Here is a 19,010-nt window from a genome sequence, read left to right on the forward strand (position 1 = left end):
CAGTTATGTTATAATGAAAAGAACCGAAAAAAAGGGGGGAAAAAAGAAGAAAAAAAGGAGGTGGATATGTGTCATGCGGAGAAGGACTTAATACTAATACTCATTCCGGTTATTCTAGGAGGGGGAAACTTCACGAAACGGAGGTGGAACTAATCATACCTGGAAGCATAATAGTTAGACGTGTGTACGATATGTTACGAGAAACGAACCTCATGGACTTTAGGACTGCATAATAATAATGCCCGTATCAAAGACGCGCACTCCCGGTCCAGTTCAGTTATGATCAGTAATACATAATAAACCGGCTCATTACCTAGGTAATTATGAACCCTGAGTGATAATAATATAGTCCATTCGTCTGGAAATATTTCATTTTTGCTGGGAATAACTTTTGAATTCTACCCGTCGCGGTTATGGCGAGAGCCTTATACGAAGAATGCCTGTGAAACCCTGTCTACCTTAATCATATCGTAAACTGTGTAATGCGCCCCTATCGTTCCCACCGTATCCTAATGCACCTTATAAACCGTAGAACTCCTATGCCTAATGATGTGAATGACCAGATTTAAACAATAAAATAAATGGGCAGACACTCGCGCCGAATAAAATAGGTAGGCAAGATGATTCAGTTTACCCTCCATTACTCGGTTTTTCTTTTTAACTGCCCCCTTCGTTCGCCTTCCTCCGAGATCTCATGAAATCCTTAATCTGCTCGACCTTGGTAGCGAAGAAGATCCCCTTCTTATCGTTACGCCAAGCGCAGACGCCGATGTTGTCCGCGAAATCGGCTACGGCTTTGTACTCCTTGTACTCGTCGAATTCCTTGAAGAGGTAGCCGTCGCGGGTAGATATACGCTCGGTGTCGAGCTGCCAGAGGCGAATTTGGTCGATGACGACGGGAGGTAATACGGGCTTGTTGGTTGCCGCCGCGTGCCGGTACATTTGCTCGTCCGCATGCGTAGAGAGGTACGAGACAATCTGATCCGCCGTGATACCGTGACTGACGGCATTTTTAATGGATTTGCGCGTCAGGTGGCCTGATACAAGACCCTTGAAGCGGAACTTGAGATCCGAGAAGAGCGCTAACACGGCGATTTGTAGGGGCGAGTGTACATATGCGTACATTCGGAAGTTGGTCTCAAGGATAACGGTGCACTTGTCTTGCTCGTCGCTGGTTGCGCTAGCGGCAGCTGAGAAGCCGGCGCTAACGCTTCGAAGGGCCGTTTCGTTACTAGTCAGAGTCGTGGCTAGACGAGTAGGGAAGAATTGGCGAGTGTTGTGTTGAGGAATGTAGATCAGACCGAAGTCGATGAGAGTGGGCAACATATTGCGTCGGCTCTCCGTGAGGGCGTCAGTGCTATATGCACGCCCGAATTCGAGAGAGGCTAACATGAAGAAAAACGATAACATATCAATGTGATCCATGTCAGACTTGCTTCCGTTGGCATTTGCTGCCTCAATAGCCTGGAGCCAAAGAAGTAATAAAGCCCAGACCTGGGCGTTTGCTTCCTGCAGTAAGAAGGAAAAGCCAATGTGTGTAATCTTAAGTTCGCCAGTCCTACGCTCAACCAGCCGTCCAGCCAAGAGGAGGTCCTTGACTGACTGCTTAGGTCCACTAGAGCCCGTCTGAATGCTGGTTATTCCGGTAGCCGAAACGACGTAGTGTAGTATATCATCCCATTTTCTCCTCGCGTACCTATCCAGGAACATATGGTCAACCTCGCTAGGAATAGGTTGCGTAGACGGCACGCCAAAAGAATTATGATCGCCCCCACCTTCTAACGCGAGGCGTAGACTATTCTTAAAATTCTGGGTAAGAGCTAAGGACTGAGGCTGAACTATATGTAACGATCGAAGGATGGCGATGGCTTGGTCCTTTTCGCGGATTGCGGTGGGTTTTACCCATAGATCGAGATCGGAAACAAGAAAGGGGGTCGGCGAATATAGTATGGCCATTACAATAGTCTTTGCTATTTCTCCTAGTTAGAGAATCCTCGTCCTAAGCAAGTTTACATGCGTATTGAGAAGCTCTTACCCATATGAGGAAGCATGCGCCGGAAAATAGCGAAGGCTGTAGAAGGCTGCTGGTATAGTTTCCTAAAGGTAGTCCCCGGCAGCTGTTCCAGGTACTGGGGCAGCGAATTGGCGCTGGTCGACATGGCGAAGTATTATATGATCAATCGCAGTTAAATGTGACTAAGAAAGTTGAGAAGTTATCATGATATGAAGCCGGTAAGTAGAAGCCAGCTTCGAGTGGCACCGGAGCACTAATCGTGGCTCTGTTAAGGAGAGGAATTGGAGTCTATTAATCGCGGCTAGAACTATGATCCATGGCAGATTTGTTTGGGTATATGTTCTTTTGTTGAAGCAAGAAATTGCGCTGGAATGATAAAAGTTGAAAGAATTGAAGCCGAAGAAGCTCAGGACTGTCGCGCGACCAGCGGAGCTCATCTTTAGCTGCATTAGGTATTCCGTAGTCCGTAATCCGTACATCCTTGTACAATACGTACATGTACTACGTACCTACCTAGGTACCGCCTACCTAAACCTACCAAGCTCCACTAAGGCTAAGAAATGCGTGGGGGGGGGGGGGGGGGACCTGCCGCAATCACTGCAATTGCAGCTGGTCAAAGCGCCCTGTTAGCAACACACTAAGAGCAACACACTAAGATTGTTAATGTTAAACAACTAACAACTTCGGATTACCGTTCACAACTCCAGTATTGTCTGCTTCGGTTAGAATGTTGGAAAAAGCTAGTGAAATTATCGTTTGTCGGTTTTTTATTCGTAGGTCTCTAGGTCATGAGATGATCATCTACCGCTCCAATTTCATCCGTAATCTATCCGCATGTAATTCCCTAATCACGCTCCCCCTATTGTTTCGACGTACCTGTGGATGGTATAGTTTCATTGAGCCCTTAGCAGTATGTGATGTTCCTTAAACTTTGATAGGCTTAGTTTAAAATTCATTCGGTCTTTAACAACTTGATTGTCTCCCCATATCACCCATTGACCAACCATTAACAATTAGATTCATTTCATTATTATCCAGATCAGGTCTGGACAAGCTCTTTGACAACGAATATTTGGCGATGAATATATATGATATTATCCTTCCCTTATTTGTACGCCCGTTCTGCTGAAATGGTTCCACCTACCATTAAGTACTTGAGAAGATTATTATACAGGCCCTCTATTTATATAAGACAAAACCTAGCTATCCTCAGTATGGATCAAAACTTGCTACGACTGTTTTTCGACAGTCCGGTCGAAATCCAGGTCATGATTCTCGGTCAATTGAGTATAGATGAGTTAGAGAAAGCGCTCTCGGTAACTCCACAGCTTATGGAGGTGATTGTCCAAGAATTCCCTTCATTTGTTAGATTATTGTTCGAAGAATACCCCAATATGCCTTACACCTTAGAGATACGGCATCTTGTATATCATATCGTTTCTCTTGGAGCCTCGTCTGAGCTGCCCTTCATGGATTCGAAGAAGGGCCCACAGATGTACGCTAACTGGATTAAAGAATTTTCAAATCGAAGCGACGATACCATGCTTCCAGCTATCCCTCGCACTCTTGCGAGCTTGAGCCGTATCCAGCTCTTACTTCAAACCGTTGAAAGCTGGGTAGGCCGACTTCACTTCAACTTCTCTAGGTCGTATCCATCTCAAGATCCCCAAAGTTTTGAGACGTTCCTCAGAACCCAGGAAATGGTCCTATTACACGGAAGTGATAGTCAGGATGAGCATTCCTTTTCAGCCGTTGAATCGTACCGCATTCGCCGGGCTCTCCTCCTATATGAACTCTATTGTACACTTTTCTTTTACTATAATCATAATACACCAAACCGTAAAAAACGCGACGGTAGAGTTCCTGAGCAAATGCTATTCTTTCAGTCACTTCAGCCTTTTCTCCTGGCAGAATTAGATGCTATATATGGAATGATCGAGGGTTACCTGGATTGGAGTTGGCGTCTTTACGAGATACCCTGCCGCGTCTCGTTACCCCTGTATCCTGGACGTGGCGTAAGATCTGCTGGAGAAACACTCGAATTTATTATGAGCAAGGGGTTGGAATCGTTAGCGCGAGAGGTCTTTAATCCTAGATTCATGCCGGAGGGATATACCGACGAAGTTGCGATCCACATGTATTGCCTCCGATGCATGTCGCAAAACCCAACGGGAAACTCATTTTTTACAACGCCTCTGGGATACTGTTCTAGCGACTACCAAGGTATAGATTGCATCCGGATCCCCACCATGATTCCTACAAGTATGGTATCCTGGAGGGGCGCCCCTGATAGGACCAATGGCCCGTCATGGTTATATCGAACTTACTTCGACCCTGATGAAAAGGAAAACAGAGATAGAATCGAGGCATTGATCAATAAGGATCCTCATAACTGGATGGGTCTTGCGTTTTGGGAAGAAGACCGTCTGAACCGCCACTTCAAATTGACCGAAGAGGCTAGGATTTCTGGTATTGATCCAAAATTTCAAAGATCGGATTACGAACTCACAAACGGCCCAACCGATGCGTATAGGGAGTGGTTAATATTTATGGATGTCCCAAATGTAGGATATATAAGTACACAATTACCAGAGTCAGCTGCTGCCATCTACCGATCAACTCTGGGATAATGGTTGGCAATAGCGGCTATTTAAAGACCGACGAACTCCCTGATCAACAAACGACAGTTAGGGCTTCGAAACAATAGGAATTCTCATGTGGTTTTTATTAAACCTCCTTTTTTACTTCACTTCGATATATTACTCTTTGATAATTGAGAATGGAACTTTGAATCCCTATCCCAACGGGACATGCTCATTTTTGGATGAACACATTTTCTTATTTGACTCGACCCAATAACTACCGCTATTAACCTAGTTAGATATATTTACAAACTGTTTGTCACTATAAAAATCACATTATCTCAAGTTCCCGGCGCATATTTAAAGTTGTGATTGACTCCTCCGTGACGCCATTACGCAATAGTAGTGCGACGGCTTTCTATAGTAATACAATTGATCATTTTGGCATCCCATTTAGTGACCCATTACCACCCCAATTATGATATGCTTATCGTTTATGCGCCTCAGACTCAGAGTCAAGGGTGTCTCTTACAAGTGTAAACATGGTCGTGCCCTACCCCTTTTATGTATTTTAGAAACTATTGGCACAGGTAAAACCTGTGTAAATGATACAAGTAACGATACAAGTAGTAAATTTCTAATATATTGTATATTGACGTAAGTTATTGCTAGGATGGATGAGGAAGGAGGTCAGTTATATACACATTAATCGTCCAAGACACCGTTTACTGTGCTTAGAAAAGATTGGTCGCTAGTTTCAGTAAACATCTCTGAAACAAGGAGCACCAGCGTAACGACGAGCTCATCTAATATAACCATATAGGACGTTCATAGGGGAAGTCAGTGTACCGCAAATGGTCTTGTACTCATTTTCCAGCCATCTACCAACGTGTCGACGGACTCCGGCCGCCATCTTGGACCGTCCCCAAAGCAGACAGCCTGGCGCGACATAAGCTGTATTAGTTTCCGCATGCATGCAACATGCTCCTGATCGAGCGCCTGACCTCTGAGCGCCGCCTCAAATATGGGGTAATCATCACGAAAACGTTCCCGCAGCTCTCTCTCGAAGTCCAGCGGCGACAAGAAATCGGCTTTTCTAAAGCCATCCTTATTGGCCTCGTCGCATAGTGCGATACTCAGACGTTTTCCTAGGTTCGGGTCTAAGAAGCTCTGTGCTGTGTCAATTCCAATATTCACAAACGAATATAACTCAAGAACGGATGTAGAATTCGGGTTACCTTTATTTCCTCCCTATGCTTATCGCTAGCGAGATGGAAGTAGCCATAGCGTCGAAAAGTAAGTCGCGCGTACATCAAGCGCATTATCTGCGGAAGGGCCAGACGCTTTGACGTAAAACACCACTGATTTGTAATGATGTCCACGGCTACCGGTGGAGGCGTCGCCGAGGAGATTATGGCTCGTAGCGCTTGGAAACCGAAAGCTAATGCTGCCCAGTAAATTTGGCCAGCTAAAGTGTAGGCCTTATCACCCATGTAAGGGATGATATCCGGTGGGGGATCCGCGATGTGGATGGCTCTATCTGGTTCGAATGCGGTTGAAACCCCCGTGGGAACTATTTGTCCCCCGAGGTAATCTGGATTTGACATGGACAAGCCCAAGCCGCCGTCAAAATCGTTTATATTTGTCGTTAAATCGTATGCATCGGAACTCGTCATTGACAAGAATTGTGACCAGCTATTCGCTTGATCACTGATTTGAAATGATGCCAATGAGAAATCATCAAGACTACTACTTTCCTGAGATGACGCAGGAGCTGCAACCGGTGTAGCTTCAATGGGAGTGATACTCGACCAGCTAGAGCTATTCAAATCCGGGATCACTGGCGCGGGTTGTTTGCGCTTAGCCTCGGGGGTCGTAATGCCGGCGACCTTACGGGCCTCGGCGATTGCTTGCGATATGGTGGCGTCATTACGATCCGCCGCGTCGCTTATTGCCGAAATGGCCCTGCGAAGTTTGCGGTTCTCTTCTTCTAGACTCCGGATAGTGTCGATCTGCCTTTGTCTAAATGCTCGCTGGGCCAATTTACCCCTCTCACGGCGGGCCTACGACTTAGCAGTTGGCATTGGGCCTGGTTCACATATGTAATGTTTTAGGTAGATACTCGAGGAGGTTGAAGAAGAGTTATGGATGAGTCTTACCGCGATGTAATCTGGTACTTCCGCGCGCCGACAATCCGAATCCCTAAATTCATTGTTCTCTCCCATAACGTATTATAAATAAGTGTCTCAACAATGGATAGCTTTGTTCTGGCGTAAAAGCCTTCAAGTTAGACAACTCAGATCTCAGTAGTTATTGCTTTTTCTCCTAACAATTAACAATACCTAACAACTTTGTATTGAAGAGAAAAGGTGGAACTAGGAACTACAGCCACGTTGACTCTTTAGCTGTAAGATCCTTAACCTAGTGATTTGTCATCTGATGAGTCAGCTGCAACATTTAGGGAATAGCCAGGGGTCAGCCGGAGTTTGTAGCGACGATGCATGAGTGTGTAAGAAATATAGAGTTGTAAAATGAAACTATAGGCTTATTATGACATAATTGTGAACCGTTAATTTGGAAATAACCTTTGAATTGCGCCCTTCTACGTTTAGAGTCCGTAAGACGATATCTCAATTGGGCCAAGCACCTCACTAAGACGAAGCTGTTAGTGAACACGCCAGTATTGTCCCACTATTAGTTACCTTAAGACGCCTGGGAAATACCACGTTAACCTCGTTTGGATAAAACAATGATATATTTAATTCTGCCCTTTTCGTGTGGTAGCTTTATTCTCTTTCATTCATCTCAGCAACATCTTGGCATATCGGCACTACCTACCTAGGTATATATTAAGTGCCTACCTGAGGTACGTATCGTTAAGGGTTTCAAGGGATATGAACAGAATAGCGACCTATACAATGCTGTATAAATAAGGCTTCGTATATTGTTATTCGTTATGAGATTACTGTGTTGTTTAACCTCTTTTATGTTGGTACATGAATAATATACCAGAAAGTGCTAACGGTGCAGATAATGTTCCCCTGATTCATAACCAAATTAAGTTGAAATGCTCTCAAATTGTCTATCATATAAATTAAGTATTTTAGTACTCAAGCGCATTAATAAGTCAGAGATGACGTCCTTTCAGCCGCATCTCCTTTTCCTTTAATGCTGCTAGTAGTTAGAATTAAGTAGTGATAGTTAACTAAAATAGCTACTAAAGCCGGAACTTGAAGTTAAGTACCATAAATAGAGAAATAAAAGGCTACTATTCTAATCTTATCAGTTACAACTTTCTATAATTAAAAAAATATTCGAACAACAAACAACTATATTAATCCCCTTAGGTCGCCCAAGTTGAATATTTTTCATTCGCCACAAACCGGATTTTTATAGTCTCACATAATGACAGCATGTTATTAGAACTATGGTAACTCTAGCAGTATCAGTATTGGATAGAGATATCAAATGAAAGGCTATGTTTAAAGCAGCAATGAGGCTGCCAAAAGTGCAGTAGCGTCTTCATGATCGGCCTAGAAGAGAACTGACTTGATGGGGCTGGAGACTTGGCTACCTAACATCAGTATTCGTTTGTGACATGTTCTAGGTATAACCACTGAACACCAAGACTCGGGAATCGGGATCTTCCTCCTGGCATTCGGGAAGATGCAAAAGATAGGGTTCAGGGCTACTAGAACCCGGTATCGGAATATAAAGATTAGGTATCTAAGGGTTTTTGACTTATTCTGGTTGATATCTTATCTACATTGGCATTACTAGCAAGCATACTGGCATATCGCCAACCATCCAGAGCCGTCAATTTTAAGCCCATACCGCTTTGGGGAACTATATGCGGCTATTCCCCCGCAACTAGTTTAGTCCTTGGCCTACACGTGCATGAAGAGGGGAACCCCGAGATCTTCCTATCATCGCCCCTTGCCTTACTTAGTATACTTATCACTTATCAGACGGGGGAGGGGCAAGTGCTGCAGAGCTGAGCCCAGAGTTACTGATATTGAAGCACGACAAGGCGGCGAGTGGAGCTCTTATCAGGTAGTTCTAGTATAATACTATTGGTAATTGGTCTTAGATAGATACATCACATGTGTGTCACTACATAATTCGTATTATAGACTATTATTAGAGAGTTGAATGTATAAGGATTATCACTATCAAGATATGTTTGCGTGTGATATACTTAAGTTCGTGTCATCCCCGAGAGGGGTTTCGTTCAACGTTTTCTTATCGTAGTTTACGCCTCATACCATAGTCGCAATGGGTTCTACAATTTCCGACGCGGTTCCGCACCCCTTTGATCCCTTGGGTCTGGATGAAATCCAGACAGCTATTAGCATTGTAAAAAAGGCCCATGGGGAGGTATTCTTCAATGTTGTTTCACTCCATGAGCCGCGAAAGGCGGAGATGACAAAATGGCTAGAAAATCCAACCGACACTCCTCGACCGCCCAGGATTGCTGATATCGTCGTAATCGCCCCCGGTGGTAAGGTTTACGATGGTTTGGTTGATATAGCGGTTGGAAAGATCACCAAATGGGAATTACTGGATGGATTGCAGCCCATAGTAAGTCTTGGTATATTCAACGAATAGGGGTATTGCTCACAATGGTGCCTAGATAACTATGGAAGAGCTAGTTCTTGTCGAGCACATCTGCCGGAAGGACCCTAAAGTTATTGAGCAATGTGAAATCAGTGGAATTCCAAAGGAAGAGATGCACAAGGTCTATTGCGACCCGTGGACGATTGGTTACGACGAGCGGCACGGCAACAAGATTCGACTCCAGCAAGCATTGATGTACTACAGGCCCAATGTCGACGACTGCCAGTACCAGTACCCTCTAGATTTCTGTCCCATATTTGACGCAGAGAAGCAAGAAATTATTGCTATTGATATCCCCAAGATCAGACGGCCACTGAGTAAGGCAGCGCCAATAAATTACCATCCTGCTGCAATTGAAAAGGTAGGAGGATACCGTAACGACTTGAAGCCCATCAACATAACTCAGCCCGAAGGAGTTTCATTCAAAATGAAAGGGCGCGAGTTAGAGTGGCAGAACTGGAACTTCCATATCGGTTTCAACTATCGGGAGGGTATCATCCTCAATAACATCACTTATAACGACAAGGGAACTATACGCCCAATCTTTTACCGACTCTCCCTAGCGGAGATGGTGGTACCTTAGTGAGTAACTTGTATCTATTCACGGGGGACTTGCTAATAATAAACTCAGTGGGAACCCTGAGCATCCTCATCAGCGGAAACATGCTTTTGACCTTGGAGAGTATGGCGCTGGGTACATGACCAACAGTCTTACACTGGGGTGTGACTGCAAGGGTTCCATTCACTACCTAGATGCGCATTTCCCTACAAGATCCGGCAGCCTTCGCACCATCAAGAATGCAATTTGTATTCACGAGGAGGATGACGGCATATTATTTAAACATACCGACTTTAGGGACGAATCGGTCATCGTCACCCGGGCACGGAAACTCATCGTTCAGCAGATTTTTACCGCTGCAAATTACGAATACGCCATACAGGTCAGTTTTTCTAGAAAGACATATGGTAATTGAATGCTAATACGAAGTAGTGGATCTTCCATGTGAGAATTCAAATGTGGTTTTGCATTGTTCATGTTACTGACTTCAACTTTAGCAAGATGGTACCATCCAACCGGAGATCAAGCTCACGGGCATCTTGAATACTTATGCCATGGGTCCTGATGAAGATACTAAGGGCTGGGGAACTCAGGTGTATCCAGGCAAGTTATCGAAGATCGACAATTCCTGAGATTTGTATTGGTGGCTAACAGTAACCCCAGGCGTCAATGCGCATAATCACCAACACTTGTTCTGCCTACGGATTGATGCCAACATAGACGGGCCTAACAACACAGTATTCATGGCAGACGCAGTCCCATCCGATGCGCCAGTCGGCAGCCCAGAAAATTATTACGGCAACGCATTTTACGCCAAGCGAACAAAGCTAGACACTACCGGCAAAGCAGCAACAGACTACGACGGCGCTACGAGCCGCACATGGGACATTTGCAACACAGGCAAATTACATCCCTATAGTAAAAAGCCAGCGAGTTACAAGCTGGTCAGCCGAGAAGTTCCTAGGCTTCTACCGAAGGAAGGCTCTCTGGTCTGGAAGAGGGCCGGCTTCGCCAGGCACTCGGTCTTTGTTACAAAGTGTAAGAAGACTACTTGCCCCCTTTTCCACCCCCTCTATCCGCCAAGCGGTCTTTCTAACTAGGAGTCAACCTTGCAGATCGAGATGACCAGCTGTGGCCGGCGGGGCGGCACGTACCTCAGACTTCGGGAGAGCCATCTATTGGTTTACCAGAGTGGATTGGGGACGGCACGGAATCCATCGAGGACACAAACGTGGTGCTATGGCACACCTTCGGAGTTACACACATCCCTGCTCCGGAAGACTTCCCTGTGATGCCGGTTGAGCCCATCACATTGCTCCTGCGTCCACGTAACTTCTTCTCGAATAATCCCGTCCTCGATGTTCCACCCAGTTATGCTAGCACCCCAAGCCAAGTAGCTGCGAGCGGCGCGGGGGTTGTCAATGCGGCAGACGGAATGAGTAAACTCGCGTTTACTAACGGAGGTAGTAGCTCAGGGGGCTGTTGTGCCACTAATGGGACCAATGGCACGAATGGGGTCAATGGACACTAAATAGGTAAAATGCTACTTGTGTCGAGACGAGCGGGGCTAGTTAGCATCTGGATTACCATGAAAATCTAGAATTAAGGTTATGGCATTTGTTACTATTTGAGGATGGGGCTCTAGGTAAGTATATTAAGAAGTAAGAATGTTGATATCCAGAAGTCGAGTGAACATGGAAAGGTATTACATACCTCATACAACTATATAAATAAATTGAATAAAACATTTGGTATATTAATTATTAATTCAGATTATAGGCCTCTGTTAGACAAGTAAGAGCTATATATATTAAAATTTAACACGCAATATTAATTAGTAATATCAAGATAGTTGCTTGATAGCAAGGTCCTTGATAACAAGTTCCCCTTGAGGTTCGCAGAAGTCGTTGATGTCGATTTGTTCATTTTCCCTTATGCTCTCATCCGCCATCTGTGCCCTTAAGCGACTCCGCCGATATCGAACCATTTCGGCCAAGTTTTCATTGTCCAACAATTGAACGACAACAGGATTCATGGTCTGACCTGTCCTATCAACACGGCCGCCGGCTTGCTTCTGATCATCTCTAGTTGGAGGAAATTCGGGAATGATACAGTAATTCGCCCTTTGCAAGTTATGGCCCTTTCCTGACACTTGGCAGGTAGATACTAGTATCTTATTCCGACTTCGAGCGGTACAGTCCTCATTTATCCGTCCGATCATTGGGGAACGTCTGTTGGGTGGTATTCCGGCGTGGGCATAGATCCAATGAATCTTCTGACCGTACCTCTGATAAAGCAGCATAAATAATATGAAGGCCGAAGCTTGAGTATCACAATAGATTAACATATGGCGAACCCGACTACCATCCTGCGGCTCGGGTCCCGGGTCGGGATATCCGGTACTATTATCCCAAATGTTTGTCCTCAGATATATTATATGGTCGATGTAGTCACATATTTTATGGAACTTCGGAGACGTCCTTTCTAATTCCTCTCGATGATCCCATAAGTCCGATTTCCGCAATGTGGATTTTACGTTCTCTTCTATAATTTCATTCGCCATTCGATCAGACAGTCCCCGCTCGAGAGCATTCGTTATATCGTTTGCATATCTTGTAATACTGCTTCCTAAGAGTAATTCGTACTTAATTACCTGGTCGTAGACGAGTCTTGCGACTGCTGGGAATGTCGAAGAACGTTTGATCGCTTCATAAGCATTAACTGAAGTATAAGTAGCTCCGGTGTTTAGTGCGTTTGCTTGAACCGACTCCTTGACCGGTGCTGGGCCTCTTTTACCATCTTTTTCCCACTCCAGCATTGCCTTTTTAAACTTGTCGTCTAGCCAACCTATAAAAGGGTAAAAAGTCAAAAGTCAGTACAGCCAAAACCAATAAAATAATGAAATATTAAATGCTGGAGATACTTACTTCGCACTAAACTGGCCAACCTTCGATGGGAACGTTGGACCTCTTCGTCAAACATATCGCATATCTCCCAAAGAATAGGTGCCGGGGGGTTTCCAATTGGAGTCTCTCGAAACTTTTCGCCTTTATGTCGACAAAGCAGTACATAAGGTATAAACGCTTGTAGGAATGCCACGAGGTTTGGATACCTACCTGTACGATCGGTGTCCGGATCATTATGAACAAAATAATCCCAAGAAGTTGCATATGTGTCTAACTCTTTGATCGTTCCGATTGTTGGTAAGAGCCGCTTATATTCGCGCTCTCGCGCCTCCTTCTCCGCCTGCGGCTCTGCATCGATAATATGGTTGATGATTGGTCGCCAATGGTTTGGACCGCTGCCTAGTAGCGAAGCTGATAAACCAATGGCAATAGGAGCTCTAGAGCAACTATCTCGGAGCCGTTCTAGAGCCTTAAAAGGGTCTGTCGAGCTATTCCTGCTCCCATGATAATTGTGTACCTCGTCCATGAACACATACCCGGCCCCTAGCTCATATATTGATACCTTCCTTCTTCTGTTCTTTGGGTCCACTATCTCCGTTTTATACATATCAAGCAATTTTGTCACGCCGAGGTTGCTTACCATTATAACGTATCGGGATTGCACGCTACGCCGCGTGGTGACAGGAACTATTTTCGAATTTTGCAGCTCGCCCCGCGTCAAGCCTACAGCCTCTTCATCGTGTGACTCAGGCTTACGATTCCAAGACCGGTGAGCGACAGTAAATATCATATCTGCAGCAACGCTTCCATCCGAGAAGTCAATCCATTTATGAACTTCTCTCATCCACTAAAGTAACGGTTAGATATAACAGCTAGACATTAATAATTTTCACAGGTAAGGATATGGGTGTAAGGGGTTCTCGATATCACGTACCTGTTCAAGTAAATCTGAGGGTGCGACAATTATACTAGCCGACGCCATTGTTCGACTCGCAAACCGATTAGCTACCGATCCCGGCACACAAGGGCATATGAAACGATATCTAGATTGCGCCTGACTAGGGCAATTCGTGAGAGGCGTTTGTGCTCCTTTTTGATCGGGAAGGTGATTGAATCGAGGAACGGGGTCCTTCGAATTCACTCGTCTCTCCACTATTCGCCTCTGTTCCCATTCGAGCTGTACATCTCGCCAAGCTTTATGAATTTGATGAGAAATTACGATAGTAGCCAGCGTCATCCCCGTCTTTCCAAGCCCAACGTCGTCTCCAATCATCCCGCCCCTGATGTTGCGAAGAGGTTGATTTATCATCCAGTAAACTGCGTGCATCTGATACCCCCTAAGTCTTAACCTAAGGCCTGGAACTTCTACCTCCGTGACATTAGTATCACATCCGAAAAGCCCACAAACTTCTTCCCATACAGGCGGCTCAATTTTTGCTTGCTCGAGGTTGAGCATTCTCATAATTGCGTTTCCACCGTCTGCCATGCTACTCTCGTCCGCATCTCCTGATTCACCTTCGCCATTGTCGCGTTGGGCATTAGGGGCCTCGACGAGAGAGTTCATATCATTAATATCCACCTCGCCACTTGTAGTAGGGATCGGTCTCGAACCCGACTGGAGATCTCGGCCTGGTGTTGGACCACGTCCCGCGCCTCGACGAGCACTTGATGCCCCGGCAGCAGGCGCTACTGGGCGACGGCTAGGTGTGCTGATTATCCGATCATGAGAGCCAGGAAAAGGTGATTCCAATGCACCGGGTCTCACAATCCGTCTTCCTGGAATTAAACTCGGGCCTGCACCTCCGCCACCTCCACCTCCTCCACCACCTCCGCCTCCTCCTCCGCCTCCAGCTCCTCCTCCACCTCCAGCTCCACCTCCAGCTCCTCCTCCACCTCCAGCTCCAGCTCCAGCTCCTCCTCCACCTCCACCTCCAGCTGGTATTGCGGCTTGGGCTCCTGCCGTATTCCACGTTGCAGACGGGGGGCCTAATATAAGATATCTCAAACCGTCGGACTTCACGGTCAGCGGATGATCGCCCGATTGAACTCTAGCCAAAAGAACATTCCAGGAACTGGCAGCATAAATTACGGATGAGGGTGGTCCTGGGTCTAAGAGCACATCGCGCTCTATTATGTTGCACCTGTGTAAGTATTCTCGAAATTCATACCAATCGAAATCGCTCGATAGCCGACGCACTGATGCTCGAGCTTCTGGTTTAATAAACTGATTAAGGGCTACACTACCCACGTGTTCCAATTGTCGTCCTTCTGGTAGTTCTGTGTTTAAACGTTCTCTTGGGTCTTTAACCCCTAATAGTCTGATGATCAGATTATCGAGGTTCACCACATTGATAGGGTCGGTAGACATTGCCAACTAGTATCAATAAACAAGATAATTCTAATAGTATATTCTGATGGATTTATATACCAATCATAATCTCAACCTCTGTTCAGTTCTCGTAGTCCTTAGGTCATTTATGATTATAGTAATGGTATAATTACGATACGGAGTGCTCGCAGTCGCGTCTTGATATATAGGAGGTAGGTACCGTTACCTATGTAGGTAGTTGTAGTCTTAGTGTAAAATTTACATTCAACGAACAGGAAACATTAGAATTTATAGTTTATGAGGACATAAACCATATATCAGGAATAACAATGGATTTGTAGAGTTAATAGGGTTATTCGAGGATAAAGGATTAAGGCACAGTATCCATTGAATGTGAAAGTTGAAAGAGAATCATTACTGCGTGCGTTTACGCAATATCTTCCACACTCGCAGTATTCAAATAACACCCAGACCCTTTTAAAACCCTAATATTTACTTGAATAACCCACAATGCCCAGGTAGCCTTTATGTCATTTATATCTTTGTGTTATGTCATGATGGTAGAATATCAGTTATTTTCTACTTTTTGGTTGTCCGGAACGTTATGTGGCTTGATTGCGATATACTAAAATTTAGGGTTTGATATAATTGTAAGTCCACACCTATATACTGCTTATTTACCATAGAAGTAGATACGTATGGAGTAATCATGATTGAGTGAAAGGTGAAAAGGGGACGTAGTATTTCCAACGTTTGTTAGCGGTAAATAGGTATGGAACCGGGGGCTTTCCCTGGTTCGTTTTGCGGGATGGGATGGCACGAATCCTCTCCTAGCGTTCGCGGCCTAATTGGTTAGTAATACCTTCCACTACCTCCTTGAAATCTTTTTATAGGACCCTCGGAAGGCAATAGGAACAGATAGCGGAAGACCTCAGGTATACCGAACCTCATAAAAGGCAAAGGTCACTTTTATAAGGGATTATTTCAAGTATGACGTTACATATGAACTTGTGCTTGGTTAAGGTGTAGTAGAGTCAACCTCGATGGACGCATGGCCGTTTAAACGTTCAAATCAACGAAGCTTAAGCAGGTATTTACATGTTTATTCGATGCTTAAGTATCATAGTTTATTACTCTTAGCTGGTCTTTATCCCCTATGAGCTAGTTCTATGATCTATTCGTTCTATCCTGTTACCAATTCTCTATCTGAATATATGTTGCTCACAGGAGTATTAGGTTAGACCAAATACAACTACCCTATAAAAAGGCTACCTATTTGTGGGCATATATCCGTATAACCCCGGTACGTCCATGGGCAACGGCAGGTCTCAGTGCGCGCCCTTTAAATAGCGGTGTTGGTAATGATGGGTTTGCGGGACGGGATTGTAAGTATCCGCCGAGGAACAAGAGCATGAAACTAATGGGATTAGCTATATCAAACCTTGGGATATGTCATGCTCGGTATCTCGATAGATACTTAACATACCACACGAGGCACGGCTGTTCCTAGGTACTTATCTATGAACGTTGCCAATACCGATGCATACAAGTGTCAAGGTATAGTAGGTCAGGGGTAGCCACAGGGGTCTATCTACTAGACACTTACTCTGTTTATGGAAACCATCAATGGGTATTAATCCTGACGATAAGACCTGGCCAGATACTAGTGTTACCCGAATGATATTCTATGAGAAGCCAGACCGAACACAAATGCCGGCGGCCCAACCTGGACCAAACGCCTATAATAACTATTGCGGCAATGATCTTTCATCACAGACTATGTCTGCGTACCGCCTATCTCCTGATGAGCCTGACGGAACAGAGAAACTCCCCGTCGAGTTGCATCTGAATGGGCTATCTAGTTTGCGGTATGTGGCGAACCGAAGATTTCGAGTCAATTGCGGCGATCTGCACCTGTTAAATGCTGGGGACGCCGATTATCAATTCCCTAACATCCAAAATATCCGTGGCTGTGGCGGTAACTCATCGCCCCATTTCATTATTCAAAACACGAAATTCCGACCGCATCCCATACATATTCACGGCCACGATTTCCGAGTCCTCCGAGAAGGTCTCTTCGAGGACAAGGAAACCTCGTTTCCTCACGGACAACCTGAATTCTCTCGTGTCCTCCCCGGGCGAGGCTTCTGACCCAAGCCCGGCCCACGGCATCAGCGGAGACTCGATATCTCCCCGGGCTCAGGAGTACCTAGAGAAATGACGTAAGACAAGCCGAGACCAATTATGTATTATCGGCAACTATGGCCCATATTGGGACGGATCTATTGTCAATCCTAGAAGCCCTCAACGTCGCTACGTCTATATGCTTTTGCCTAGCCATTATACCGTGATCCGATGAAAGCAGGATAACCAAGGGACTTCAAGGGGCTGCTCCATTATAATGGTATCGTGATTCGAGGTGAAGTTGCGTGGATGGCTAACATTTTAACCTAGGCCAGTCGCATGGCGTAGCATTTGACCGGGCAGTACGGGATGGGTGGTATTGGAACGGCCCGACGATTTCTTTAATAATGAAAATATCAATAATCTTATGCCGTAAACCTGTACCAACTGGCGCGCATGGACTAGTAGGAACGTGGTTGGTAAGTATCTAGATCAGACTTGTCCTGAGATCTCGACGCTAGGTAACGAAGTTTACGGACCAGATTGGAGAAATATGCTACAATTACTTGAGTACAGAGGATGTATAATCGTAACCTACGAAGTATGTAGTATATTATCCATGAGTCGCGTATCCCTGTTTAGTTCAGCGCAGGGTGGCAGGGTGGCTATCATGATCCGTGCTATTAATAACATCATGCCAATCTTCGAGCAAGAGCAAAGTCTCCTCGCATTTCCCTTTGATCGTATCGTAGCAATCCCTACCCAGAGGGAATCTTAACGGCACTTCTTTCCCCAGCGCGCACCCTTCCTTTCTAACAAGGTCCAGGATGATTTTGACTGCTTTCTCCGTGTCGCCGGGCTGCATCCGATCTTCCTTTGCTAGCCCGTCCATATTGGCCTTCGAGGCCCCCGCGTAGTCCGGGATACTAGACGTCACCGCACGTAGGTTGCTCGGCGACAAGAGCATCGTTCGGAATCTACCGGGCTCGATTAACAAGGTTCTGATTCCAAACCCTTCCGTTTCCCGACTCAAACTTTCGACGAGGCCTACATCGAGTTAACAACGAAACCTGACTTTGGTGGCACAAATTTATTACCTTCTAGAGCAAACTTAGACCCGGCGTAGGGGCCGGTAAAGGGATGCCCATGCCAGCCCGAGAGAGAGCTGATGAATACCATGACGCCTGACCTCCTCTCTCTTAGATGAGGAAGGACTGCGCGTGTGACCTTGAACACTCCAAAAACATTCGTATCAAACTGGGCGAGGAGCTGATCGTATCTAGCATTTTGTAAGCAAGGGATTCTATTAGGATATATTCTTCCTTACTCAATATCCTCCCACCCGCCTGTCGTGATGAACGCGGCGTTGTTGACTAGTACGTCGATTCTCCCGTATACGGCTATCGCCTTAGCGATAGTATCATTGATCGATTCCTGAGAGTAGGTGACATCGAGTTCTAATATAGTCGCCCCGAGTCGCTTGAGATGCTGGAGCTTGTCTAGCTTTCGTCCAGTGGCAACGGCAAGATCCCCTCGAGATAATATCTGCTGGATCAAAATCTCCCCGAATCCGGAAGAGCAGCCAGTGACAAGCCATACGAGTCGAGTCATGTTGTTATTGGTAAGAGTCTATTGGGGGAGAGATTGTGAAATGTTTGAGGATAGATGGAATGGATGTGTGGGATTTTGTGTTTATGATGAGGCCATTATGGTCGATATTTATATTACTACCTCATAGCTTGCTAATCACTGATCGATTTCTACAGGATACACGCACTTAAGCATAAATTAACATCTTTAACGCCGACAACCCATTAGATGTGCGGAATATCTGACGCCCCAAGTGAAGTCCGCCCTGCGCGTAGGCAAAACGATAGAC

General features: G+C 45.4%; 7 protein-coding genes across 7 annotated transcripts; 3 read left to right on the plus strand and 4 right to left on the minus strand.

The window, feature by feature from the left end:
• Window positions 1–329: 329 nt before the first annotated feature.
• Window positions 330–2,395, minus strand: F5Y00DRAFT_244637 (transcription factor Tfb2). Its single transcript, XM_048008847.1, has 2 exons — window positions 2,036–2,395; window positions 330–1,970 (listed from the first exon to the last, which is right to left on the minus strand). The coding sequence occupies exons 1-2, from the start codon at window positions 2,157–2,159 to the stop codon at window positions 658–660; spliced, it is 1,437 nt and encodes a 478-aa protein (XP_047862064.1). The 5' UTR covers window positions 2,160–2,395; the 3' UTR covers window positions 330–657.
• A 600-nt stretch (window positions 2,396–2,995) lies between these two features.
• Window positions 2,996–4,927, plus strand: F5Y00DRAFT_244639 (uncharacterized protein). Its single transcript, XM_048008848.1, has one exon. It carries the CDS (start codon window positions 3,103–3,105, stop codon window positions 4,642–4,644), a length of 1,542 nt encoding a protein of 513 aa, XP_047862065.1. The 5' UTR covers window positions 2,996–3,102; the 3' UTR covers window positions 4,645–4,927.
• Window positions 4,928–5,230: 303 nt separating this feature from the next.
• F5Y00DRAFT_244641 (uncharacterized protein) lies at window positions 5,231–6,956 on the minus strand. The gene is made up of 3 exons (XM_048008849.1): window positions 6,756–6,956; window positions 5,835–6,659; window positions 5,231–5,766 (listed from the first exon to the last, which is right to left on the minus strand). The coding sequence occupies exons 1-3, from the start codon at window positions 6,819–6,821 to the stop codon at window positions 5,437–5,439; spliced, it is 1,221 nt and encodes a 406-aa protein (XP_047862066.1). The 5' UTR covers window positions 6,822–6,956; the 3' UTR covers window positions 5,231–5,436.
• Window positions 6,957–8,718: 1,762 nt separating this feature from the next.
• Window positions 8,719–11,495, plus strand: F5Y00DRAFT_149581 (copper amine oxidase). Its single transcript, XM_048004503.1, has 7 exons — window positions 8,719–9,177; window positions 9,230–9,795; window positions 9,845–10,154; window positions 10,205–10,216; window positions 10,270–10,375; window positions 10,436–10,810; window positions 10,888–11,495. Exons 1-7 carry the CDS (start codon window positions 8,872–8,874, stop codon window positions 11,301–11,303), a joined length of 2,091 nt encoding a protein of 696 aa, XP_047862067.1. The 5' UTR covers window positions 8,719–8,871; the 3' UTR covers window positions 11,304–11,495.
• A 120-nt stretch (window positions 11,496–11,615) lies between these two features.
• Window positions 11,616–15,046, minus strand: F5Y00DRAFT_272242 (P-loop containing nucleoside triphosphate hydrolase protein; the record flags this gene model as incomplete). Its single annotated transcript, XM_048012938.1, has 4 exons — window positions 11,616–12,619; window positions 12,700–12,819; window positions 12,889–13,525; window positions 13,613–15,046. The coding sequence occupies 4 exons, from the start codon at window positions 15,044–15,046 to the stop codon at window positions 11,616–11,618; spliced, it is 3,195 nt and encodes a 1,064-aa protein (XP_047862068.1).
• A 1,587-nt stretch (window positions 15,047–16,633) lies between these two features.
• F5Y00DRAFT_264858 (uncharacterized protein) lies at window positions 16,634–17,158 on the plus strand (the record flags this gene model as incomplete). The annotated part of the gene is made up of 1 exon (XM_048011717.1): window positions 16,634–17,158. One exon carries the CDS (start codon window positions 16,634–16,636, stop codon window positions 17,156–17,158), a length of 525 nt encoding a protein of 174 aa, XP_047862069.1.
• Window positions 17,159–17,774: 616 nt separating this feature from the next.
• Window positions 17,775–18,742, minus strand: F5Y00DRAFT_264859 (NAD(P)-binding protein; the record flags this gene model as incomplete). Its single annotated transcript, XM_048011718.1, has 3 exons — window positions 17,775–18,178; window positions 18,229–18,410; window positions 18,459–18,742. 3 exons carry the CDS (start codon window positions 18,740–18,742, stop codon window positions 17,775–17,777), a joined length of 870 nt encoding a protein of 289 aa, XP_047862070.1.
• Window positions 18,743–19,010: the final 268 nt, after the last annotated feature.

The sequence above is a fragment of the Daldinia vernicosa genome (assembly GCF_022497035.1).
Source record: "Daldinia vernicosa strain CBS 139.73 unplaced genomic scaffold F5Y00scaffold_47, whole genome shotgun sequence".
Lineage (NCBI taxonomy): Eukaryota > Fungi > Ascomycota > Sordariomycetes > Xylariales > Hypoxylaceae > Daldinia > Daldinia vernicosa.